We start from the raw sequence: 27246 nt of genomic DNA, 5'->3' as shown, positions 1-27246 counted from the left end.
CTTCTGGGCTTTGAGGCCAGTCAGGCCTGCTGCTCACAGCTCAATGTGCTCTGTGTGTGGCGGCTTCTCTGCGGCCTCCTGGGCCAGGAGTTCAGCCCAGAAAGCCACTTCCTTGTCTTTCAGCTTCTGGGCTGCCTGGGTGGTGGCTCCAATCTGCAGGTACCCTTCCTTCTGGTCATATGCTGGCCAGTGTGGCAGCCCCTCCCCGTTGGGGTTCCTGGGAATAGAATCAAATATAATTCCCTAGAGCTACTATGTGGGCCCAGCAAGCCCTAGAGATTTGCAGCGACCACCACCCAGCTTCATCTTCATGTCCGCCAACAGGCTCAACACCTCCAGAGGCAGGGAACACAACACCTCCAGAGGCGCGGAACACACCACCTCCTAGGTGGCCTCTCCAAACAGGAGACTCTCATGTCAGAGGTCTCATGGTCAGAGGTCACATGGCCAGAAGTTTGACCATTTCACATTAGCAGCAACCCCCTTCCAGCAGCTGTGCCCTGCCCCAGCCCCGCTGCATCTCTGCCATCATGCTCACCCAGTCCGAGCAAAGTTGGCCCAAAATTTCATGACCATCTTGCTGAGTTTGATCTCCTCTTCAGAGGCACCTTCTGTGGAGAAGAAGAAAAAATAGTTTTGCTACTCAAACTGTGTTTCCTGGGCAGGTGGCAGTGGAGAGCTTGCCAGAAATTCAGGCTCTGAGTCCGTGCTCTAGAACTTCTGCCTCAAAAGCTGCAATTGGGTAATTTACATGCACTCGAAGCTCGAGGGTCACTGACCTGGGCTCCGTGAGGGCAGCAGTCAACCCTTTGTGACCACCGCCCACACCAACCCCTTCAGGCCCTTAGTTATCAAAGCTCGGGATTGCTCTTCTTGGGTTTTTTCTCATTCTCCGTCACCCACCCACATTTTCACAGAATCTAATACAACACAGAGCTGCAAGGGCCTACAGAAGCACCCAGCCAGGAAATACCCAGGGCCCCTGAGGTGTCAGGGACAGTCTCCAGGTGGCTAACAACTCACCTGTAACTACTAGTAGTTAACATACTGAAGGTGTTTGTGAAAGATCTTCTTTGAAATATAACATAATTAAATATATTTTAAAAGATTTTTAAAAAAGATTTATTTATTTATTTATACAAGCACTGGGTACAGTCAGAAGTGTGGGAGGGAGAGAGAATTCACCAGAGCGAGAGCAGGGAGCAGAAGAGGCAGACTGACGAAATACACTGTTGAGGGGAGCAGCAGGCAAGACAGGCGAGGTCTGCTGCACCATGTGGATAGCTCCCTGGCTGGGGATCGAACTCATGCTGCAGTGGCTGCAGATAGCTTCATAGTGCTGAGATTTAACCCCTTGCGCCACCAGGGAGGCCATTACAGGAATTTTAGATGGATTGATAGAGATACGTTGGTCCTGATTCAAGGTCAATGCCAAATTTTAAAAAAGATTTACGCTTACAAGAACAGGGGTACAGGCAAGAGGTGTGGGGGTGGCACCTCAATGCCAATTTTAACCTGACTCTCACTCACATTCTGTTACACTCTTGTGAGTGGGAGGGCAAGAGGTGTCAGATCCCTGAAGGTGACCCATCATTTGTCTTATTGATGCCCAGACCCGGTTCCTAGCATAGCCATGGATGAGGGAGCAGGCCTACACATTTTCCACTGTTCATGTCAAAACAGGAAAATGCTGGAACCCTTTGTTGTTAAACTTATTACAGTGAATTCAGGGCCTCTCTGGTGGTGCAGGGGTTAAAGTCTCAGCACTATCAAGCTATCACCAGCCACTGCAGCATGAGTTTAATCCCCAGCCAGAGAGCTGACACACATGGCGCAGCAGACCTCTCCTGTCTCGCCTGCTGCTCCCCTCAGCAGTGCATTTCAGTGGATCCGCCTGTTCTGCTCCCCACTCTGTTGCTGTTGAATCCTCTTACTCTCTCCTGCCACTTCTGGCCTGCAACCCGAGTTCTTGTATGCATAAATAAATAAAAATAAATCTTTTTTTTTTTAAAAAAACAAACAAAAACCCAAAACTATTATGGTGAATTCAGGAAATTAAGACTTAAAGAGGAAGAACTTGCCCAAGACCACCAAATGGGAGACCCAGATCTCCTCACTCCATACTTGCAGTCTCAATAAGGGTCATCACCTTTTAAAAATGGAGCTCCGAAGACCGACAAGAGCTCATCCCCGTGGTCTGGCAACTTGGGTTTCAGCTCTGACGAGATGCTTGGGTTGTACTGGTACTCATACATGTAGGTGGGGGCTCCGGCATCTGAGAAGATATAGTTCATGCACAATTCATTAAATAGACGCACTCTTAGGGGGGTGTCAGATGTCCAGGGTCCCTGGGCACCCAGGGAAACTGCAGCACAATGGGGGCCTGAGCACACAACTGTAACAGTAGTAGCCACTGCATGTCTCAGTGCCAACCACGTGCTGGATACCGTGTGTCCCTACATGAGCCCCTACCCCTGATGACCAGCATAATAGAGAAGCAGAGTCTTGGGGAAGCCCTATGACTTGCTGGAGGGTGCAGAGCTGGTTGAATGGAGCTGGGATTTGAGCCATGTATTTGTTGAATGATTAAATGAATGAATGAATACTGGCTGAATAAAAGAATAATGAAACCTTGGTGAATCCATTCAACTTTCATTACAGGGCGGTGGGTCAACTCACATCATAAACCCCTTTGCCTACTCAACACAGCCGCACCGAGACATACACGTACAGATTACGCTGCTGTAACGCATAGATCCCTGCCTGGTTTGCATCCTTTTGGAGAACACCTGCAGCCTAACAGGTGTCTTCTGACCTGTCTCACTTCCAGTGTTTTCTCACCTATTCTAAGGAGGATGAAGGGGGTCCAAGTGACTGGTCTGAAGGTGCAGCTATTTAAACACAAACCTGTGCACAAAGGTGACAGGCTGCCACTTGCGTCAAGGAAAACCACAAGCTCAGGGTTTCCTATGCCACTTCACTTATCTCACTTCCTGTTTGGCCAGGGGGGCAGGAAGGTAAGGGCTAGAAAGATAAAGGGCCAGGACAGACAAAGTTGCCCCTCTCTTTTCTCCTGCCTGGTCCCTCACCACCTCCTCTCCAAGCCCCAAGAAGATATCAGGTTTCCTGCTGATTATGCCATTGGAGCTGCCCTCTCCTGCTTCTTGGGGACTAACTCTTGGGCCACCCAGCTGTGGGGAGCTGGTTGCTTTGCAGAGATCACAGTGCCCATAGACGGGGGATCTCATGGGGAAGGGCTGGGTGCCGACTCAGGCTGGTGGAGAAATTTTACAACCTTCCCCACTTGGATACAACAACGAACTTGGAAAATGCAGAAAAAAGGAAAATGAACAATATGATCATTTATAATCCCACCATTCAGGGAAACCGCTATCATATTTCAGCACACACCTCTCCTATGTGTATAAAGTTGGGATAACAATGCATATATTATTTCATAATGCCAATCATCATTTCTTCATGTAATGAAATGTTTGGCCACAAATGACAACATCATATGCCATCCCAACATGAGGATGTCATTTGTTAAATGGCCTCCCTAACCCCTGCTCCCCATCATGACATCTTTGAGCAGGAAGTATTGTTTGGAACAAGCAAACTTGTGGTTCTGTAATTCACTCATTAAACAGTTGAGTCAAGGTCAAGCAGAGCTTGCTGAAAGGAGGGGTTTAAAACTGACCTGTTCCACTCCAAAGTTTTGGCTTCATTCTTCTTCAGCTCCACTAGTTAATAAGTGAGTTTGCCGCTAGCTCTGACTTTGGACTCTTCAAAGACTCATCTAAGATTTGCCCTCTGACCATAACTTCCAGTAAGGAGCCCCTATAGTGGAGGCTGCTGTTGCTCACCCAACCCCTACTTCTGGGTATGCCAGCCTGACTGCTGCCTTTGGGATCTGTAGCTCTTGGTCCAAGGTCTTTGACCATGGAGACCATTCTGTCCATGTGGGCAGCATGCCAAAGTGCCAGGGAATTAATGGGCCCTTGGGAACGGGCCCCTTGCAAGGGACAGTCACGAGACAAGTCTTCTACCTCCCCAGGTCTCCCCAGCTCCGCTGGCCACTGCGGACACTTGCTCATCAATACAGCATTGCTTGGTTCCTTCTTCTCCCCATGTCACCGCTCTACTCCTCCCCTGGCATTTTCTGGGATCATCTCCCAGATAATCTACTTGAGTTCAGATCCTTGCCTCAGAGTCTGATTCAGGCAGAAATCAAAATAAGACAGTGCCCCACCCCAGGTCTTATGGAGTCAGCCTTGGAGGCCTAACCCCCAGCTGTTCCCTCACATCTTTCCATGCTGAGGGTGGGCAAGACAGACAGGAAAGCTTGTGGGATAGCTGTCCCTTCCCTGTCCAATGTCTTGAACTCACCTCTGTGACGACGGGCCACATTCACAGAGGGGACACCAAATAACAAATCTCCCATCATTTTCAAGAACAGGTCTTTCTTTTTGGCAGGGTCGTCTGTCCCTCCTAAATACTCCTCAGTGGCCGCTGCAGTTAGTCCCTCGGGGACATTCTGAAAGGGATCAGAAATGAAAATGACAGCTTCCTCCCTGTACCCCCCCCCCCCCCCGTGGCTGGCACAGCTTCTTCAGCCAGTGAGGAAGACTTGAGTTAATAGGGAGCTTTTCGCCCTGTGCAACCCCTGACCCAGGGTGCTTGGGTAAGAAAGGCAGAGGGGTGGGGACAGAGACCCCCGGGCCTAGTCTTTATTCTGCCATTTAATTGCTCTGTGAGGTAAGGTGTGGCTCCACCCCTCCTTGGGTCTCAGCTAGTTACCATGATTCTCCCAAAGTCTTACAACAAAAGGATAGGACTTCCATAGGAGAGATGTGGCTGACTCCTGGTCCAGCTTGCCTTCTGAGAGTGGGTAGCCCATCATCTGTTAAAATAACAGTTAATCATTTGTGACTCACTGGGAATTAGCAGGAAGAATCAACTGACCAACTGCCCAAGCCAATGCGGCTAAAGCGCCTCTTCCTTCGTCATGTCTCCTGGACATGGGTCTTCGATGAGTTGGGAAAAATCAATGATCTAATGGACTTATATCTAGAAAGTCAAGATGTGCTGAGGATAAAGTAAATGTTTAGACAAGTGGGCCCAGACCTTTGCAATTGTCTGTGTCTGTGTCTGTGTGTCTCTATCTATCTGCCAACTGTCTATATATCCGATGTAATTGTCTGCATCTGTCTGTCTGTCTCTATCTGCCAACTGTCTATATATTCAATGGTCAGTGAGACAGGGGAGGTTTATATCAGGCTAGTGCTGAAGTCAGGACACTGGAGAAGATGACACAGACCTTACAAATATCCATCCCCATTCCAAATGGCCAATGAAGCCCAAGTCCCTCCATTATGATTTTTTAAAAGATTTATTTATTTATGCATATAAGAACTGGGTACAGGCTAGAGGTGTGGGGGGTGAAAGGGTTCACCAGAGACACAGTGGGGAACAGAACAGGCAGACTGACTGAAATACACTACTGAGGGGAACAGGGGTGAGTTAGGAGAGGTCTGCTGTGCCATGTGGGTCACCTCCCTGGCCAGCCAGGATTGAACTCAAGCTGCAGTGTCTGCAGATAGCTTCACAGTGCTGCATCTTAACCCCTTGCGCCACCAGGGAGGGCCCCCATTATGATATTATATTATAGCTTTACTCCTTGGGTAAGACCCAAGAAATTTTTCAAGGTTAGGAATATAGAATTCTGTACTTAATGCCTCCATCCAAGCCTCTGCAGGTGACCACACTCCAATGTGGCCTCTGGCCACTTAAGGTCACATACCTAGGATGCCTTGAGTCCCTCTTTAAAACATCTACCTGAGAAAGCTCCAGACACCAGGAGAACTTACCTGCTATGGATTCTAGTGACAAACCTGGGATGGGCAGAGGGTCCTCAAACTCAGTTCTAGAAAGCTTGCCATTATAAACCTGGTCTCTGCCCTTTGAGATGTAAATTAAACACCCAAAACTGGTTCCACAAGGACCAGAGAGCCTTCTCTCTGAAAAGAAAACACTCAGTCCTGGGGTGTGGGGAGGGAGTATAAGGTCTACCCTTGGTGGGCACCTGGCTTCCACTTACACCACTGCTCCTGCCATCAAGACAAGTCGATTTCTCCTCCAGAGAAAACTCAGGTGGCCTAGTCACACGGACAAACCCACATGCACAGTCCACCTCTTAGTATACTATGGCCTTTATATGATCTCCAGCCTTTTGTATCAGGGATGAGAGCTCAGTTCACACTAGACTCTTCTCCCTATTGCAGTGGGGTCACTGAATAAACCTAATGTTCCAACTTCAATGAGTGTATAAAGCCCTTGCTAACTTTTAGAAGACAATTCTAACTCAAGAGGAAACACATTTCTCTGAATCTGTCCAATTAGATGACTAAGAGCAGGAAGGGGGATTTATGGGGAAACTGAAAATCCCAAGCCTGGGGGTGAGGCTGCTAGTAGGGCCCCAGGCTCACTCCTCACTCAAGTACCTCCTGTCAAGGCTGTGGTTCCCCCTTCAGCACCCACGAGTCTCCCCCAGACCTTACATGCCAGGATCTTGGTTTGAAGACCATCAAGAGAGGGTTTGGGGAGAGGCTCCTGGGCTACACCACCCAGGTGACCATTGGGGTATCCCAGAGAAAGTGTCCATGGAAATGTCAGTTTGTGCTAAAGGGGACAGGGATCTGGGGGGAGGGGTGGCGGGGCAGCAGGTGGCAGTCTTCTAAGAGGCCCGCACTTGCTCACCATTGGCAGAAGAAAACTAAACTCATCCTTGTTGATTCCAACCATGTAGGGAACAGTGTTCAGGTTCTTTTCAGCCAGCATCTCTTCAGGGGTCTTCGGCAGCAGCACTCCATCAACCACAGTGGGCAGGAAGAGGTGGCTCTGGGAAAAAGCCAGCATGCTGTTTGTGCTTCTCCCATACGGACACCAAGGTCCCCATCTCCAACCACCTGGGTGAGACCAGTACCATAGACCTGCGTGGCCAAGGGCAGTGGCCATTGAATTCAGGGTCCTAAAAAAGGCAGCTAAATCTTTCTGATCCCAAAAGGTAGAAGTTTGCCCAGGGGAAAGCAGTGGTAAGGTGATGGGTAACTACCCCAGCAGGAGGGCTGACAGGGCAGGATATTGAGAAGTTGCTTCTCAAGAAGGTAAAGTCATCAGAACCCAGCCAGGTTGCAGGATGGGAGGAGAGGAGACATGGAAGGGGATCCCCTTCCTGAGGGTCCTGCAAATAGTGAGTTTGTGATACTAATCCTTCCTGCAGCTTTCAGGAGATCTGGGCCCTTCCTGTAGGCTCCCCTATCCAGTTATCTCCACCTCTAACTGGTGGAAAATTCTAGTCTCCCCTTCTCCCCCCGGGGGCAGGAAATATAAACATGATGGGGGAGGCAGCCTGGGGGCTGGGCCCAGGGAGTTAGAATTAATGAGTGGGAGCCCTGGATTAGGAATCAGGGGATTGAGTTCCAGATCCACAGTTGGTCCTCCTGGCGGTGTTACCTAGGCAAGTCACCGCAGCCCTCTGGGCCTCAGCAATACAAACATGAGTCCAGAGGGAGATTTCTTTCATTCATAATTAACTGCAGCTTAAAGTTGTCAAGATTTACAACCTATAATCAAGAACTCAAAGGTCCTTACCTCCCTGGGGTCTCCAAGTAAATCAAGAGTGAAAAATTTCTGTGAAGACAAAGAGAGAATGTGGGTGAGAAAGGAACCGGGGGAAAAAATCTGATGTTTGTGAGCTGTGTGCTGCCAAAAGTATCAGGTTCAAGGTATCAGGTTCTCCTCACTGGTGCCAACCTGGCTGGGCCAGGAGGAAGTGGGCAGGATGCTGGCTCCCCTGGACACAAGCTCAGGGTGGAGGTGGAGGGGGGTGCTGGGGGAGTGAAGGGGTTGGAGCACTGAGAGATGTCTTTTGTGCCTGCCCTGTCCTCCGTCCATGTCTCCTCCTTGTTCCCCAGAGCAACAACATCCCGATTTTCCTTTGGGATACCTCCCATTTTCCCATTCTCACTCTATGAATCCAGGCCTCTGTATGTGACCCAGGGTACTTCCTTTCCTGGGCACAGAGATTGGTTCAGGGATGGGCATGTGCCCATGTCAGTCCAGTAGAGTTAACCTCAAAACTTCTGCTAGAATTACTAGGGAAGAGTGTTTCTAGACAGATAGGATCTAAGTGTAGAGAGCTATTGTCTTCGACCTCCCAAGGAGACAAACCTCCTAAGAGTGAATTTAACATGGGTGGATGGGTGGATGGATGGATGGATGGATGGATGGATGGATGGATGGACAGACAGATAAATGAATGCACAGATGAATGGAGTTGGTAAATACAGGAATACAGGCAAATTGGATGGTTAAGTGGATAAATGCCTGATAACTAGCAGGTAGGTGATGAATTCACTATTGATTTTAGAGAGATGAGTAATGGGGTGAAGATATATGATGGCTGGATAAACATGGGTGATTGATAATAAATTAATAAAAGGTAAAAATGGATTGACATTAGATTGATGAAAGGATATCAATGAACTGGATGGATTGGTGAAATTATAGGTGGATAATAAGATGGTGAATGAAAGGATGAATGACTGTGTGGATGCATGTTATCCCAGAGTCACAGTTGAGGCAATCTCAGAAAACCCCTACGGGGCTGAAACTGAGTTTCTAAATTAACCAAGAAAACTGTGACAATTTTTCTGAAAAATTTTTGTTCTTCATATCACCAACCTTAAAGTTCAGAATGGTAGTGGCGTGTGGGAATATGCAATGCCTGATTTATTAGAAATATATCTGAAACAAGAATGACAAAATAGAAAGTTTGATAGAGCTAGGAGATTATTATACCATTGTTGATTATACTATTTTTTTAATTTACCTTTTTTTAAAAGATTTATTTATTCATGCATACAAGAACCGGGGTACAGGACAGATATGCGGGAGGGTGAGAGGATTCACCAGAGACAGAGTGGGGAACAGAACAGGCAGACTGACTGAAACACACTACTGAGGGGAGTAGCAGGCAAGACAAGAGAGGTCTGCTACGCCATGTGGGTATCTCCGTGGCCGGCCGGGATCGAACCCACACTGCAGAGGCTATGGACACCTTCACAGTGCTGTGCTCAACTGCCTGCGCCACCAGGGAGGCCCCATTGTACTATTTTTTTACTTTGTGAATGTTTAAGATATTTCCGAATAAAAAAGGAATGAAGAAATTCTTCCTCCAGACCAAAAGCTGACATTAGCCTGGACAGGTGAGAAACGTCCCAGGTAGTCTTTCTGAGGCCCAGTTCACAGGCTTGGGGAAGGTACAGTGAGAGGTGTGTATAGGTACCTACCATCTTCAGCGACATGTCCAAGAGCTCTTCCTCTGTCTTCTGGCGCAGGCAGTGAACAAGGACAGCTGAAGTGGTTGTCTTACAACCAGCAAAGAAAGCAATTTGCTGCAGAGATCAAAGGGGACAGCAGAATTCAAGAGGCATGTCCCTTGCCTCCATCAGTAAAGAGGTATTCTTGTCCAACGTTGATGTCTAAAGGCAGCAGGGGGTGGCAGAAAATCCAATAGACCAAGAGGTGTGGGTCCTGGGTCCTAGTCACACCAATTACACAACCTCCATCTATGTTACCTTATCTCTGTTAAAAGGACATGCTCTCAAGGCTGAACATCTAAACAGAGGCAGCATGGAGTGGGGCTTAACCTTAAAATATGCTGTCTGGTTTCAAATTGCAGCTCAGCCACTTGCTAACAATTTGGCATTGAGCTATCCACAGGTAGGGTGAGGGAGAGAGGAAACTGCTAACAGAGACAAGGCAGGGTCCAGAACAATGGGGTGTGGGGAGGGTGCATGGGCGCCCCATTGCTTAGTATCATGTCTGACACAGGGTGCCTGAACGTATTTGTTGAATAAAGAAAAAGTCACAGGGAGAAGTAGAAGAGGGAGAGAGGGAGAGACTATGAGTCTTAGATTCCCTTCCTTTTGCCAATGTCAAGTTCCTGTTTAACAGCAAAATGTTCTTTTCTCTGTCACCTCTTTAAATAAATTCCTCCTTGACTTAAGCCTGGTCAAGTGCGTCTATTGTTTACAACTAAAAAAATTCTTTAAAACATTCTAAACCCCCCAAAATTCCTGGTGGCTTCTTTTGCTCCCCTCCTACTTACAAGTCCCCTTTAGTCTGGTGCTGAAGCCAGCTCTCACAGCCCTGACTCATCACTGACTGTAGGGGGCGCTCTTCTCAGCAGAACCTCCCTGTTGCTCACCTTCCTGGGCTTCCTAACACTCCAGATAAAGACAAACTCCTCACCAGGGTCCTTCTTACGCGTCATGATCCCTGCCAACATTCCCGCCATCAGTCTACTTCAAGTTCCCTCTGCTCCTCCTCCAGCCACATCAGCCTGTCTTGCTTGCTCCCACACAAGATACCTCCTTCTATCCCAGGACCTTTGCACATGGTGCTCCCTCTTCCTGGAATACCCATTTCTCACTGAGTAAATAACTGCCCATTCTTCTGATCATAACTCATTGATCAATTTTCCAGGAAATTTTTCCTGATAATCTCCCCTTACACTCTGGGGTAAGTGCTTCTTTTGGATGCTTGTTGGGAGCCTGCTGCCCTAAAAGGAGCTGGAGTTTTTGGAGAATACCTGTTTACTCTGTATATGGAGTTCCAGGACATTAGAAGTTCTGCAAATAGAACTTCCCAGAATTGACTCCTGTTCTCTGAGGACCTACTGGCTTCTGCTCATGTTCCTCACTAACCAGAAAAACTTGCTTTCAGTAGTAGCTTATTAATCTGTATAAGCAAAACCACAGTTGCATGCTATTTTCTTGTTCCTTTGTTCATATCTTCAATAAAAGCTTGGGCTGGGAGACTGAAAGGCAGAGATGCTCTCGATGGCACTCTCCCTGGCCTCCCCACATTGCAAATTCATTTAGACTCCAAGTCTTTGTTAATGGCAGAGAACTTCATCGGCTGTCTGCAGCAGATGCTGTTATGACATCAGGTACCTCTCCTTTATTGCTCTTGTCACAGTTGACATTTAATAATTAGTGTGATTATGGAACCATTAACTGTCTCCGTTCTTATAATGGAAGCTTCATAAGGTTGCTAGATGTCTCTATATCAAAACTATTTATTGAGTAAATGAATGAATTCTCTAGGAACCAACCCTGGTTACAAGGTCTTCAGGGAGGAACCACTCCAGACCCACATTCAGTAAGGGGGTTCACCAGAAATCAGACTGGAAAGGGACACAATGACAGTCCAGGCCTACTGTTCAACCCTGCACCCCACCTTGGCATAACTGAGGCAGTGCAGTCAATGTGCCCAGAGCTCCTGCTCGGCCCTGACAGCTTGATGACCTTGGCATGTTTCTTCTGCTTTATGATCCAGTTTGCTCATCAGTGAAACTGGGAGCTTGAATGAGATGTCTCCTTGCCCTTCTCACTCAGATATTCTCATTTTCAAGATTTTTTGAGGATGTCAGCTGGATCCCATAGCAAGAAAATTCTCAGATTTCAGGTCACAGAACAATGGGTATTAGAGGGATCCAGAGTGAGTGAGACCTACCTGAGCTGCAGCGCTCATTTCCTTCTTGACCAGAACAGAGGTGAGGGCCACACCACTCTGAGAGATAGCCCGGTGGAAGAGGTTCTTAGACAAGGGAGATAAAACCTGGGAAGGGAGTGGAGAGGAAAGGAGAATATGCTTCTGGACAGGAGGTCTTCAATGACTTCCCTCACCCCTTGTACTGTCCTGGTCCATTTCCCTGGGGACACTGGAGTTCAGTGGACCCCTCAAAGCCTCTCGTGGCTTTGCCTTTTCTTCAGGTTGCTCCAAGAAAACATCAGCAGGAGGGAGCCAGGACCACAGGGCAAGGGACAGAACACAAAGTATGTGGTTTGTGCCACATTCTGATATTAATCAGAAGCATCAGGACACTTGTCAAACCCAAGATTCCAAAGTGATGAGATTGAGTATATAAATGATTTCACAGTCTTACCATGGAATACTATGCAGCTATAAAAAATAATGTTACGGAAAAGTACTTAATAGTTAGGTGCATGTTCATGTTATACTGTAATGCTAAGGGAGATTATTTGTTTAAAAAATCTTAGGTGGGTATGTAGGTAAGTAAGTAGGTAGAGAGATAGGCAGATGGATGGATAGATATCTAAGTTAAACTGAGTTCTGAGCTTCCTGGAGGCTATACTGGGGTCCACGGAGTGCTAAGTCATTAACTCACCACCATTTAACATTGTACAGCGTGGGGTCAGCCCTGAACCCAGGTCTAATAAGTAAAGGTGCCAATGGATAGACTGGTTGAATTCCAAGGGATCCAGTCAGCAACTGCATTAGGACCAGAAACACTTACAAGAATAGAGACACTTTCACCTCCTGCTGATCCTCCAAAGATGGTGACAGAGCCTGGGTTTCCTCCAAAGTTAGCAATGTTCTCCTGCACCCAGCGCAGAGCAGCCAACTGGTCCAAGTGACCCCAGTTTCCTAAGCAGTGTTCATCTCCTGTGCTATGAGTAAGAGAACAGGGTGGGTTGGGGAGCAAAGAGGTCATGGCTAGATTCTTAAGAACATGGGTGGGGCTGGGAGCTCCAGGTGGTGAGCCTTCTGGAGTAAAACTGGTCTTCCGTGGCTCTGACACATGTCTTCACTTGCCTCCCATTCCTGCAGCACAGTCCCATTGTACATTCATTCATACCACTGAGCATCTTCTATGGGCAAAGTACTGTCCCCTAAGGCCTAGGAACACTTTTGAGAACAAAATAGGAAAAAATCTCTCATGGAGCTCATACTACAGATCATAAAAACAAATAGATAAATATAGCATTACAGGTAGTAAAAATGCTTTCAGGAAAAATAAAAAGCAATAAAAGAAAAGGCAGAGGTGAGGCTGGGGAACAGGAGGTTCTGGCAAAGAGCCTAGAAGGTAGAGGCCAGGAGCCAAGAGAAGGAAGCTGTGAGCAACCATGTGTGGAAGCTGCCAAGATTCGACCCACAACTGGTGGCATGGCTGCGGTGAAGTGGAGAGACCTGGAGGAGAGGAAGGGAGAGAGCTCATGTAGCACTTTTAGAGTGACAGGAGCAGAGAAAGGGCTGTGGGTGGGAGGAATGAGGAGAATCAATGAAAGCAAGAAGGCAAAGCAGTCCAGGACGCGACACAGCTCAGAAACCCCTCCCCCGGCTCCCTAGGTCTTTCCAGGGAAAAACCCACCGCCGCCTCAGCCTGTCCACCCGTGGCCCCAGGGGCAGTAGTTCCAGGGCCAGGGCATTCAGAAAAGGCATTCAGAGTAACTGGGTCCTGCAAGAAACTTGGCTCCGGTGCCCATGCAGAGTTGACTGAGAAGGTTCTAGAAGATTCTAACCTTCAATCATTCTCATGTGTGTACCAAATCGGAAGGAAGAGGGGTGAGTGGGCCTAACATTGCTTCTAGGAGGGTTGTCCCAGCCATTGATGTGTGGCTCCAGCCTCCCGTTCCTTTACTCACAAGCATTGCCTAATTTCCTGCTCCTTTCTTCCTTTCCTGCGAGGTAAGAGAAGTAATCTGTCACAGCTGGGCTGCTTGCTAACTTTCATGATGGAGGCATACCATGAGCGGGGCAGCACAGGTGAAAAAGAAAAAAGTTTCAGGAGGTAACATTTGTGCTGGCCCTTGCAGGGTGCATGGGTATCTGTCAGGTAGAGTAGGCATTCCAGGTAGAGGGGCCAGTACATGCCAAAGCTCAGGAACAAGTGAACCATTACCACCCCCCCCAAAATCAGGGTTGCAATTGTATGGGGAATATAAAAATTAAAAAAAAAAACAAAAAAAATAATACATTATCTGGAATCACAAGTCAGAAGAAGTAAAAACATTGCAAGAACTATACTAAAAAAAAAAAGAAAAAAAAAACAAAAAACACAAGTGAACCAGTATGGCTGGAGGTTGAGAAGGTAGGTGGAGCCCAATTATGAAAGGACTTGGTGAAGGTAGGGGGTATATAGATAAGTAAGTAGGATCCCCTGAAGGGATTCCCCCTGAGGGCTGACATGCCTGGAAGTGGCCCCAGCACACTCACTAGGAAGTCCACAGTGCAGGGAGGAGTCTCCACAATCTTACCTGAAGAATCCCCAGATGCCCAGGCGGTACTGGATGGTCACCACCACCACGTTTTCATGGGCAGAGAGGGCCAGGCCATCATAGGTTGATGCTGTACCAATCACCAAAGCCCCTCCGTGGATCCACACCATCACCTGGACAGGGAGGAAGAAACTTACTGGTTATGGAAGCAGAGCTGGAAGGGTGTCCCGTTTGCTTACCTGCTCCTTGGCCATCATCCAAGGAGGCTATTACCTAACATCCACCTGATCCTACAAAGTCAGGAGAGGTACTCTCTTTCCCCATTCTCCCTGCTGGGGCTCAGATCACCATCCCATGCAATGCACCTTGGTGGCCCTGCCTGGCTTCCCAGCCTCTGGGCCACCTTCTCTCAGGACTCCTCATGCTGAGAGCACCACATTGGGAACAGTCAAGGCAAAGGGTGTCATCTCCTCTCAAAAACTTGGGTCATCTACATGCTTGCACCCCCTCACCCAGTTTGCCTTCATCTTAGTTACTTCTTGTGCAGTGAATTAAACTCGTCTCCTGTGACAATGATTTTCTTAAGAAGCACACATGCCAGGCCTCCCTGGTGGCACAGTGGTTGAGCGCTGGGTTGCCAAGCTGCCCGCAGCCTCTGCAGCGCTGGTTTGATCCCTGACCACCGGCGAGGGTCCCACATGGTGCGCAGACCTCTCCTGTGTGCCTGCTGCTCCCCTCAGCAGTGTACTTCATCACTCTGACTGTTCTGCTCCCCGCTCTGGCTCTGGTGAATTCTCACATCCTCCTGCGCTTCTAACTGTACCCAGTGCTTGTATAAATAAAAAAAAAAAATCTTTAAAAAAAAAATAAAGAAGCACACATGCCTCAGGGCTATCTCTTCCTTACATGCCTTCCCTCTGCCCCCTTTGCATCCCCAGATCGCACCCTTCTTCCAAAGTCTGACGGAAGAGTCACCTCCTCCAAGAAGTCTTCAGTCATGTTCATAATGAACATGGCCTAAGAACTTACTGTTGCCAGGAACTGTGATGAGAATTGAGGATGAGTGCTTACAGCAGACACCATTCAGCTTTTGTATTTAAAAAGGTCACATAGGGGGCCTCCCTGGTGTCCCAAGGGGTTAAGCACCAGCACTGTGAAGCTATCCATGAGTTTGATCCCTGGCCAGGGAGAAAACCACATGGTGCAGCAAACCTCTCCTGTCTCACCAGCTACTCCCCTCACCAATGTATTTTAGTGGATCCGCCTGTTCTGCTCCCCACTCTGTCTCTGGTGAGTCCTCTCACCCCCCGCACCTCTGGCCTACAGCTCTTGTATGCATAAATAAAATGAATCTTTAAAAAAAAAATAAAAAGCTCACATAGCAATTTAGACAGGGTGGCTAAAATAATATTATAGTAACTTTGGGGCCTCCCTGGTGGCGCAGGGGTTAAGATGCGACCTATGAAGCAATCCGCAGCCACTGCAGCATGAGTTCGATTCCCGGCAGGCCAGGGAGAAACACACATGGCAGGACAGACCTCTCCTGTGTTACCCGCTGCTCCCCTCAGCAGTGTACTTCAGTCCTTCTGCCTGTTCTGTTCCCGGCTCTGTCTCTGGAGAATCCTCTCACCGCCCCCCCCCCACATCTCTGGCCTGTACCCCAGTTCTTATATAAAAATAAATAAATCTTAAAAAAAATTATAGTAACTTTGTCACTAAAAAACTAAAGAACTCAACACAAATATGGGCCCAGTACTGTCTGAAGCACTTTGAAAGAAACCATTCATGAGGTACATACTGCTGCCCCATTTAACAGACAGGAAAACGTAGGCGCTGAACTTGCCCAATCACGCACCTACTAAGTGGTGCTTTATTTAACCCAGGCAGTCTGGTTGAGAGTCCACATGGGGAGCCGCCCAGCACTCTGCAGCCAACGAGGCACAGCAGCAGGCCAGCTGTTAGGGTAGGAATAAGATCTAAGGTCTTCCCTTCAGCTCCCACTAATGCTTCAAGAGCACTTGCCTGTGCACTTTGCCAGGCACAGAGATCAAGTTTGCTATTCACCTCTGAATACTCACGTAATTACTCCTGATTTGAGGAAACAGAACCAGGCCTCCTGTCGCAAAAGGCAGAAGCAGGCTAATACCCAGACCCCAGAGTAGAGCTGGGTCCCCAAGTAGAGGTTCTCCAGCCATCAGCTCCCAGGCCCCTGGACCTCCCTACCCCTGCTGACTTCTGGCCAAAGGGCAGAGCTCAGTCATTTCTGAATGAAGACTGAGCCAAGAGCTGCTCAGTGTGACTTGCCAAGAAAGTTAGTTGATGTCTGCAGCCCAGAAGGTAAGATCTTTGAAGGCAGGAGCCGGTGCCCATGGTTGTAGGTTCCTCCTCTTCCCATAGCTCCCCGGGCTGACTGCCAACATGGGACACTGAGGCCGTAACAGAAGAGTGGCTGGGTGAATGGATGGTGAACCTTCATCCTCACCTCTCTGAACCAAGCACGTGCAGTGCCAGCTTTTAGTTATAGGTTCACAGATGCCCTCCCACACTCCTGGGCATCTTGCCAGGGGTGCTCCTGGCTGATGGCGGGTGTTCAGGCCCCTCCCAACTAGGGGCAGCCTTCTCCAGCTGACCCTCCCCCTCCCAGCAGCCTGAGACTGGAGGATGGGCCTCCATTTACTCTGCAAATGCTGACTCACTGGCTCACCAGCCAATGCCAAAGACAATTAGGGAGGGAAATTAGCTACACTAAAATCCCAGAGAGTTGGCCAAAGGCAAAGGAAAGTTCTTCCTGGATTGCCCTAGACCCTGTCCCCTCATTCTCTGTCCCATACTCTGTTCCTTGTGTGCACAGGAAAGGACACAGTCAAAGAACACCGCTTGGAGGTCAGAAGATCCGTGCTTTCCTCTGACAGCCTCCCTGTGTGACCTCTCCACCCTCTCTCTGGGCCTAGGTTTCTCTGTAAAGGAAGAACTGGGCTGCTGTTTATCTCTGAGAGTCCTACCAGCTCTGATTTTATTAGAAACAATATCTTAGCTGCTCTGGATATCAGATTCCTGATCTAGTAACTAAGAGTAAACCTTCTTCTATTACATGAAAGAACTTGGAATGTGCAAACTTCCTTCAGTGATGCTATGCCTGTTTCTAGGAGAAAGGGAAGTATGGGGCGTACGTGTTTCCTGCGGTCACATGGTCTGGCTGTGGTGGTAAAGGACGCCTGGGGGCCCTGCAGAGATGCATCTGCCCCAAGCCACCTTCATCCTCTTGCATCTACACCTGGAGCTCCTGGAGTGCTGGAACACACTAGCCGTGAGCTGTGGGCCCCATGCTTACCGGAAGTCTGCTTTTCTTTGTCAAGTCAGCGGGAGTGTAGATATTTAGGTAGAGACAGTCTTCGGAAGTCTTGAGAGGGATGCTGTCCTTTCTGTTGGTAAAGAGCTCTGACAGCACTTGGCCCCGCACTGCATCTTGGGAGCACCTGGGTTGGGTGGAGAGACAGAAAAACCCCAGAAACTCAACAGAGCTAAGTAAGGAGGCACCTCCTCCTGTCAGAGTGAGCCTAGGCTGGGAGGTCTAGGCATAAAGAAAGTTGTTCTTACCAGACTTGGATGCTGGAATGGGTAGGAGGTGGTCTGGATGGGAGGCCCTGGGGTTCACCAAGGTCACTTAGGAGAGTCACTAAGACCCCAGGAGCTGGGTCAAGAAGAGGACACTGCCCACCCAGGAGATGACATTCCTGTACGCTCTGGACACAGTCTGCTGGCACTGGGTGGGCTACAGGGGACCATGTTCCTCCACTAGGTAAATGTCTACTATGCCACAGGAAACTTCCATAAACCACGAGAAGTCACTCAAGTGGCAGACATAAGGGCCTGCAGCAGGTCAGAGTTGACCTATTTGAGGGTCAGCTTCAGGAGGATTGCACTCTACTCTTGCTTCCACCACTAGTTTGTTGGGTGACTTTGGTGAATTCCTTCCTCGGTCCGGGCTCCAATCTACCAGGTCTAAGTGAAGGGAATGATTCCCATAGGGGTCTTCCAGCCCTTACATGCTAAGGTTGTGCCACCAACCCACCCTGAGCAAGGGCTGTCGGTTGCCCTAATAACGGAACTTAAAGATTCCACATAGATTATAATTGGTGATATTTCTTCAGTCCTCCAGCATGCCAGGCGTTAAGTTTAACTCACTGAATCCTCAGATCAGCCCCCATGACAAAAGTTCTATTATTACCCATTGTACAGATGACAAAACTGAGGCACAGGGAGGCTAGAGCAAACATCCAAGGTCACACAGCCAGGAAGAGCTATGACATGCAGTGTTTATATTTCCAGATCTCTGCATGCCCAGAAGGCAGGCAACAACAGCCCAGGATGGAGATGCAGTGACTGGAGTACCAAGGTGTCTGGTGACAGAGCTCTCCAGGGGCAGCCCTGGAACCCACAAAAATGGTTTCCTGGTTTCCATCCTGGGGGACCTTTCCCCTGATCATCAAGAGTAAGAGCCATAAATAAAAGGAACTCAAATGTCAAAAAAGGGAACAAGACTTCCATAGAATTCAAATAAATGAAGAATAAATAACATATAACGATAATGACTATAGTTATTTCTACTGCCTTGCCTACCTAACAATCAAAATATGTTTTGTAATAATCCCAAGTGGTGAAGGCCTCCCTGGTGCACCGTTAGGGGTTAAGTCTCAGCTTTCTCATGCTGGCACTGCTTTGACCTGAGTTCCATCCCCTGTAAGGAGCTCACCCACATGGCGCAGCAGCCCTCTCCTGTCTTGCCTGCAGTGCCCCTCAGCAGAGTATTTCAGCAGATCTGCCTGTTCTGCTCCCCACTCTGTCTCTGGTGAGTACTCTCACCCCTGCACCTCTGGCCTACACCCCAGCTCTTGTACGCATAAATAAATTAAATAAATCTTTTTTTTTTTTATAAAGAAGGAAGTGGGTTGAATGCTGTGCTGTGAAGCTGTCCACAGCCTCTGCAGTGCGGGTTTGATTCCCGGCCGCCTGGCAAGGGTCCCACATTGCGCGGCACATCTCTCCTGCCACCCACTGCTCCCCTCAGCAGTGTCTTCGGTCCGCCTGCCTATTCTGCTCCCCGTTCTGCCACTGGTGAGTTCTCTCACCCTCCCGCGCCTCTGGCTGTGCCCCAGCTCTTGCGTAAATAAATAAAACTTTTTTTTAAAAAAAGGAAGGAAGTGGGGCCTCCCCGGTGGCGCAGCGGTTGAGCACTGGTTGCGAAGCTGCCCACAGCCTCTGCAGCGCCAGTTCGATCCCCGGCCACCAGTGAGGGTCCCACATAGCGCACAGATCTCTCCTGCTGCCCACTCCTCCCATCAGCAGTGTACTTCGTCAGTCTGCCTGTTCTGCTCTCCGCTCTGGCTCTGGTGAATTCTCTTACCCTCCTGTACTTCTGACTGTACCCAGTGCTTGTATAAATAAATAAATCTTTGAAAAAAAATAAAAGACATTGTGTTAAAAAAAAAAAAGGAAGGAAGAGAGAGAAGGGAATGGAGGGAGAGAAGAAGAAGAGAGAAGAAAGGCCAACAAGAGGCAGGATCCTGGACATTCCCAGAAATCCTTGCTGAGGTGATGAGAAGTCTGAGGTAGCCTGGGGGGCGATGCTGGGGCTTCCTTGCTCGGCTTGATCAGGGTGACTAGAGTCAACCACTGCTCCGCTTGTGTCTAGCTGGCTCATCTTGGGGGTCGAGAACTTGCCTAGTCAATATCCAAAGCATTCCCCACCCATAGACCTCTTGGATTATCCCACTCTCCAACTCTGAGAAAGTTCAAGAAAGGAGAATAAATGGAATCATTACATCTTATCCATCTCATCTGCTGGACTTCTTGTTTCTTTCCAAAGCACTTACCATATTTCTACATATGACATTATTTGCTTATCAATTTGCATATTGTGTATCATGTACCCCCTTGCCAGAAAGCAAACTCCATGAAGGTAGATCTTTGTTCTATTCATTAATGGATCCCAGGTGCCTAGAACATGCACACAAGCCATACAGTAAGTGCTCAATAAATGTTTGTGAAATACAGCGCTCTAAAATGTTAGGTGAGTTCTGGGATTTTTTAAGGATCTATGCTCTCTTGAGGATTCTAGAACAAAGTAGAAGCCACTCAGAGAGTTGCCTTGTTCCTTCGCACGTCACTTTGATGCAAGCATCCCAGTGGAAAGATACCGAAGCCACCCCTCCCAACCCCAGCTTACATGGGTGGGTAAGAGGTGGTGTTCTTCACAGAGCTCCATGGCTCTGCAGGCTGTGGGGGCGCGAACCTCAGGGACCCGAGAGGCGGCTTGGCAAAAGGGACACTCAGGAAGACGGCCACGGGCTGCGTGAATCCTTTCAGGGGGACGTACTTCCCCAGGACCTTGCCCTGCACGGTGTCCACCACAGGCGCCTTGGACGGGTGTCCTGGGAGCATGGGGAGGAAATGGGACAAGGCAGAGATGAAGGGTTTGACTTGGTCTCACGTGAGTCTTGTCCTTCTTGGCGTATGACCCCGAAGGAAGAACTTTGACTCTTGGCCTCGGTTTTTTCCTGACTCCCACAGTCGCTTTTTTTTTTATGCTTTATTTATGCATACAAGAGCTGGGGTGCAGGTCAGAGATGTGGGGGTGAGAGAATTCACCAGAGACAGAGTGGGGAGCAGAACAGGCAGACTGACTGAAATACACTGCTGAGGGGAGCAGTGGGGAAACAGGAGAGGTCTGCTGTGCCATGTGGGTCGCTCCCTGGCCAGGGATCAAACTCGTGCTGCAGTGCCTGCAGATACGTCATAGTGCTGAGACTTAACCCCTTGCGCCACCAGGGAGGCCCCTCCCACAGGTTTTTTAAGGTGCAAACTGGAATGGAGGTTAATCAAGTAGACAATAAATGCAAGATGCAAAAACACAGTTTGTTTCCACACCTTGAGCCTCTGCATACAACGATCCTCTGCGATGGGGGGCTGAACAGCCTCTGCATGAGGGCATGGACACGAGGCTCTCTGAACCCTATCAGGAGGATGAGCCACCAACATTTTCGACCCTACAGCTGGTAAGAAAGTGGTCAGGGTCCTGGGAGCCGTACTTTTTGGGGCTACATGAGTTAGGTGAAGAAACCAGGTCTTGTGCTTGGTGGCTTCATGGAAGGGGTGTACTTGGAGGGGAGAGTGAACAGGAGGTCTGAGGAGGGATCATAAAGTATAAAGCAGAGAAGAGAGTGTTTTAAGGCAAGGGTCAAGCCAGCATGAGGCAAGGCTCGGCAGAGGGAGAGCCAGTGACCCAGCTGGGCCAGATGGAATCTGGGGGAGTAGAAAATCAGTCAGCAAGGAGGTTCTGTCTGGGAGGGCTGCGGGTGCCAGGCTAAGGGTTTAGGCTTTATCCAGTGGGCAAACGAGCAGCAGTGAATGCTCTGGAGTATGGGAAAGTGACACGATTGTGACATAGCCCCTTAAAGAAGATTCTTCCGGTGACTCTGAGCCAGAGGGGAGAGGGGCTGAGGCCAGATTCCTATCTGCTCCATTCCTGTGGAGGTCTTGCTCACTGGGCTGACACTCCGCCACACAGCTTCCACATTGGTCCTCATTCTGCCTGCGCTGGGGCCACCTTGCACTTTCAGGTGAACCAATCTCCAACTCTCCTCACATCTGCCCTTAATAGGCCAGCTTACTGAAGAATCCCTCACGGGAGGTGATTTCTAACCTCTCTCCTTCCAACTTGCTCTCCTTGGAATATAGAAGAAATGTCAACATCTCCTAAGTGTGTGGACCAGAACAGAAAGAATATTATCCAGAGTTGGTCTTATGAAAGATGTGAGACTCTATATGTGAAATCATGTCACAAACCAGTGCCTCCCTGGTGCCACAAGGGGTTAAGACATAGCACTATGAGGCAATCCGCAGCCACAGCTATATGAGTTTGATCCCCAGCCAGGGAGCTACCCTGAGCAGTGCCATGACAACACCCACTGTCTGCCTGTTCTGTCTCTGGTGAATCTTCTCACCCCCTACACCTCTGGTCTGTACCCCAGTTCCTGTATGATAAATAAATAAATCTTTAAAAAACAAAAAACAGGGCCTCCCTGATGACGCAGGTGGTTGAGTGCAGCGCTATGAGGCTGTCTGCAGCCTCTGCAGCGTGGATTCGATCCCGGCCAGCTGTGGGGATACCTGCATGGCGCAGCATACCTTTCCTGTCTTGCCCACTGGTCCCCTCAGCAGAGTATTTCAGTTGGTCTGCCTGTTCTATTCCCTGCTTTGTCTCTGGTGAATCCTCTCACCCTCTTGTACATCTGGCCTGTACACCAGTTCTTGTGTGCATGAATGGATAAATCTTTAAAAACAAACAAAAAAAAAACAACAAAAACTAGCGTCCATGTCTCATGTTAGTAATAGCCAAGCACATATGCGGCCATTTATAACAGGTTGTTCTGCTTTGGCTGCTAATTATTGCCAGTGACACCCAGTCACACTGGGTAATGCTCAGAAACATGTAAATCAGAATGTCAGTGGGTGGTGTCACGGCAGGTGACATTTTCCCTCTGCGCTTTCCAGATTTTTGCACTACCTCAAATTCCTGTTTACAAGTAGGAGACATTTTTATGAGGAAATAGAGTGATGTCTAAGGAACTTTTAAAAAATATTTATTTATTTATGCATACACGAACTGGGGTACAGTCCAGAAGTGTGTGTGTGGGGACATGAGAGGATTCACCAGAGACAGCGAGGGAAACAGAACAGGCAGATTGACTGAAATACACTGCTGAGGGGAGCAGCAGGCGAGTCAGGAGAGGTCTGCTGCACCATGTGAGTAGCTCCCTGGCTGGGGATCAAACTCATGTTGCAGTGGTTGGCAATAGCTTCATAGTGCTGCGTCTTAACCCCTTGCGCCACCAGTGAGGCCCCTGACTAGAAAATTTTGAAGATGGATTTGGCCCCTGACCAGATAGAGGGGGGCATGGAAGGAAAAGGAGAAAACCAAAGCACCTACTTTAGGTGGTAAGTTCCATTTTAGGCAGAAGGTGTGAGAGGCCACAGTAAGTGGGCTTTTCAAGACAGGAAGGCGGGCAGGTGAAGGTAGAATTGTCTTCCTGATGGTGAAAGCACAAACCCTGGATGTGTGTGCTTTCGTTCAAGAGGCCACTGTGAGAGAGAAGAGAAAGAGCTACAGAGCCAGCCAAGGAAACTGCAGCGGAGGCTGAGGGCCTCCATGGGTGGGTGAGTCAGAAGAGAGCCAGAGGGGGTGGGGAGCACAGAGTCAGGTGGAAGGGGTTTCAAGAATGCAGAGTGTTGCAAAGAGGCAAAGGAGGGTAATGTCTGACAAGAAACCAGAGTCCATAAAGGTCTTTGTCAGCCTCCAGAGAGATGAAGTGGGTGTGTGAGCTGCAGAGGACTTCTGGGAGCTGAAGGGCAGACAGAGACCTTGAGGATGTTAGTGAGTGAATTCGGGGCCTGGTGCTCTTGGGCTGCACCTGGGCCCTGGAGCTGCGCTCCTACTTGCTGGTGTCTGCCTGCTGCCCTCTCTGGGCCCTGCAGGTATCACATGACCATGTGAACAATAATGACAACAGCAGCGCTTGCTTCGGTTATATGTTGAACTCTTACGGTGTGCCAGATGGGCCTTCCCGTTCACTTAATTAACACGCGTGAAGGCCGGGGCCTCCCGGGTGGCGCAAGGGTTTAAGCCGCAACCTATGAAGCTATCCGCAGCCATTGCAACATGAGTTCAATCCCCCAGCCCGCCAGGGAGCAACCCATATGGTGCTGCAGACCTCTTCTACTGACTCGCCCTCACCTGCTGCTCCCCTCAGCAGTGTACTTCGTCCAATCTGCGTCTTCTGTTCCCCACTCTGTCTCTGGTGAATCCTCTCACCGCACACACCTCTGGCCTGTACCCCAGCTCTTGTATGCATAAATAAATAAATCTTAAAAAAAAAACACACGTGTGAAGGCCTTGCTCGCTAGGTGCTAATATGCCCATTTCACAGAGGAAACAGAGGCAGCCAGTATGGCCTTTCTTAAGATGGAATTCTCCATCCTGGCCAGAGATAGATAATCATCAGGAAGGGACTATTCCACACCTAATCTGGCTCCTTTCTGATTCTGCCCTCTCCTCAGTGCCAGCCCTCTCACAACTCACGCCACCAGAAAGAAGAGAAAATCCAGACAGGGCCTGTGCTGCCCGGGCACCGATGGCCAGCACCCTGCCTGCAGATTCAGCAGAAGATTCCAGAGCGTGACTTCCCCTTTGACCTTGAGCCACACATTTCCCTTCCAAAGCCTCAATTTCCCCACTTAAACTAGGACTCCGGGGTGGCCTGGGGTCCCTTGCTTCCCCCTTGTACTAACCATGCCTTTTATTTTCTGTGTTCTGATGCCTTGCTGACCCTAGAGGGATGGAACCCCACAGAGTCAGCTAATTCCTGGAGACAGTAATTACCTTGTCCTTTGAGCATGCCAGGCCCATGCCCAGGGCCCCCTCCACGGACTCTCACGGGCCCCGTCGCTGTTGTCCTGCCCTAATCATTTCAGGGCAAGGCCCCTGGCAGCCACTGACAGCCCTGGCCAGAGCACACTGGAAGTGTGAGCCTGCTACTCCTAAACCTGCCTGACCTCTCCCTTCCCCTGGCATCTACAGACAAGGTCCTTGCCCACAACTGCTCTCCTCTGTTCCTGCCCCACCCCACCATGGTGGACATTCCCTCCTCCTCTTGGTAAATACAACAAGCTTTCTTTGCAGTGGCAGTCAACTCTTAATCTGTTGTTGGTTTTAGCATACCGCAAATTTTCTATTCATGCATTATATTTTAAAACAACCCCTTTACTTACAGAGTCCCTTTTTGTACCACCTGCGTACCAAGCTCTATGTTCCCTAGCAATGGCCACCCATTTCCACCTCACAACAGCCCAATGAGGCTGGAACTACTGTGCCCAGGACAGGAGTTTTCTGGGAGGGGAAAGCTAGGCACAGAAAAGTGAAGAGCCTTGCCTACAGACACAGCTAGTAAGTGCTGAGCTGGGATTTGAATCCACACATGCTGGCTCCAGGGTAGATACTGTTAGTATTCTGCTAAACCACTCTCCCTGATTTGGATGTAACCTGACTAATCGTCAAGGGGAAACAAACTGAGCTCTCTGACGTCCCCATCTGTGGTGCATGAGACAGCTGCCCTCCTGCACATGACAAGTGCAGTTGATCTTGGGGATCTTCCCTCCCTGCATTCAGCAGTGCTAGCTGCCTGGGAACTGCAACCCCTCAGCATGCCTGCTGCAGACCACACCTGCCAGGCATTTGCTATCAGTGCCTTTGCCAGCTATGCATCTTTTTTTTTTTTTTTCAGTACCAGGAGGAGGATTTCTAAGTGTTCCTCCTGCTACCTGCATTTCAGAAGGACTCACCCCAAACGTCAGAAGTGATGAGGGAGACCAGGACCAGAGCAGAGAGCCACATCTCTGAAGAACAACAGTTCCTGCGCGCTGTGAGGTCTCCACTGTCCATGGAGCAGTGTCAGTCCAGTTCCAGTGCCCTAGCTCCTGCCCCCCAGCTGCCTACTACCCAGCTCCAGTTCCCGCCCCTGTTTCTGCCCCACCACACCCACCCCACCCCCAGGACTTGCCTCCACTGTCAATTGCCTAATCAGGAGGCAACCTGAAAAAGCTCTGCCCCTTCCAAAGTGGCTCCAGGGGTCAGTTGGGGCTTCTAAGCCACGACCACCCAGAGTTTACCCTCTTTTATCTAAACTGCTTGGACTAAAAAACCTCTCAATTTATAGCCAGCTACAGGCTCCTCCAAACAACCTGTTACAAAAGGGTTTCTCCCTTGCAGGATGGCAACCTTAGTGGGAAGTGAACTTCCCACAGGTTGGCACTAGCACTTACCTGCTTTTAGGCAAGGGAAGTGCTGGTCTGGGGACATGAGAACAAGCTTGAAAAGTTTTAGAACAACTCTCAGTCCCTCAGCTGCTCAAGTGGGGCATTTAGGACAAAACTTCCAGTTTTCTGAGCTGTTATTTCTTAAAGTTCTATGCTCTAGACTCTAGTCTTAAAGTTTAAGCTGGAGGAATCTACATTTCATCCAGTTCTCCTTCTGAGGCCAAAATTAACTTTGCAATATTCAGCTCAAGTGACTCAACCTCCTGTTGCACACCTTCAAAGGCAGGGAACTCACCACCTCTCCAGGTAGGTCACTGTACAGAATGTTCTTACAGTAAACAGACTCCATCTCACCATAGTCCCTGACCCTAATCATCCATCTAGCCATCCTCCTACTTATTCATTATTCCAGTTGTTCACTCATTATTCCAACATTTACCAAATGCCTGGTGCTATGCTAAGTATTATAGATACAAAGATGAATTCAAGAATGTTCCATCTTCTTTTTTTTTTTTTATAGAGGCATGTTTATTTATTTATTTGTTTGTTTGTTTGTTTGTTTTGTTTATACAAGCACTGGGTACAGTCAGAAGCACAGGAGGGTGAGAGAATTCACCAGAGCCAGAGCGGGGAGCAGAGCAGGCAGAAGGACCAAATTACACTGCTGAGGGGAGCAGCGGGCGGCAGGAGAGGTCTGTGTGCCATGTGGGACCCTTCTCCCGTGGCCGGGGAGCAGCCAGGGTTCGAACCGGTGCCGCAGAGGCCGCGGGCAGCTTCACAACCCAGCGCTCAACCGCTGCGCCACCGGGGAGGCCCTGTTCAGTCTTCTTAAGGGGCTCTCCAGATAAGAAAGGAGTGGAGGAGGGCATGCATTGCAGTGCCAAAGCACCAAAGCAAAGAGCTAAAAAGTTCTCTGGGCAATTTTGGGGAAGTGTCATTTACGTACTGGGGACACAAGGAAGATGCCCAAGCCTATCTGATAGAATCATTAAATGCTCAGCAATGAGGAGCTAAATAAACTCTGGCAAAGCTGGCTAAGGAAATGCACTCACTCAAGCCAATGCACACCTCTATTTGTTAACAGGGGAAGGCAGTCATGGTAGATTGTGAAGGGGAAACAACAGGTTAAAAAGTAATTGTGGCTACTCTTTAGGAAAACAATTTGCATTTCCTCAAAATGTTCAGCACAGGGCTACCATATGACCCAGCAATTCTACTCCTAGGTATCTACCCAAGAGAAATAAAACATATCTAGACGAAAACTTACACATAAATAATAGCATTA

General features: G+C 49.0%; 1 protein-coding gene across 1 annotated transcript; it reads right to left on the bottom strand.

Moving 5' to 3' along the window:
- Positions 1–33: 33 nt before the first annotated feature.
- Positions 34–25539, bottom strand: LOC311185832 (liver carboxylesterase 1-like; the record flags this gene model as incomplete). Its single annotated transcript, XM_084256658.1, has 14 exons — positions 34–217; positions 539–611; positions 2150–2275; positions 4390–4537; positions 4823–4903; positions 6760–6900; positions 7654–7692; positions 9354–9458; positions 11584–11688; positions 12389–12542; positions 14130–14263; positions 17422–17566; positions 20317–20521; positions 25488–25539. The coding sequence occupies 14 exons, from the start codon at positions 25537–25539 to the stop codon at positions 34–36; spliced, it is 1692 nt and encodes a 563-aa protein (XP_084112784.1).
- Between the last annotated feature and the right edge of the window lie 1707 nt (positions 25540–27246).

The sequence above is a fragment of the Talpa europaea genome (assembly GCF_964194135.1).
Source record: "Talpa europaea genome assembly, chromosome: 16".
NCBI lineage: Eukaryota > Metazoa > Chordata > Mammalia > Eulipotyphla > Talpidae > Talpa > Talpa europaea.
This window is presented reverse-complemented; position numbering and strand designations above follow the sequence as displayed.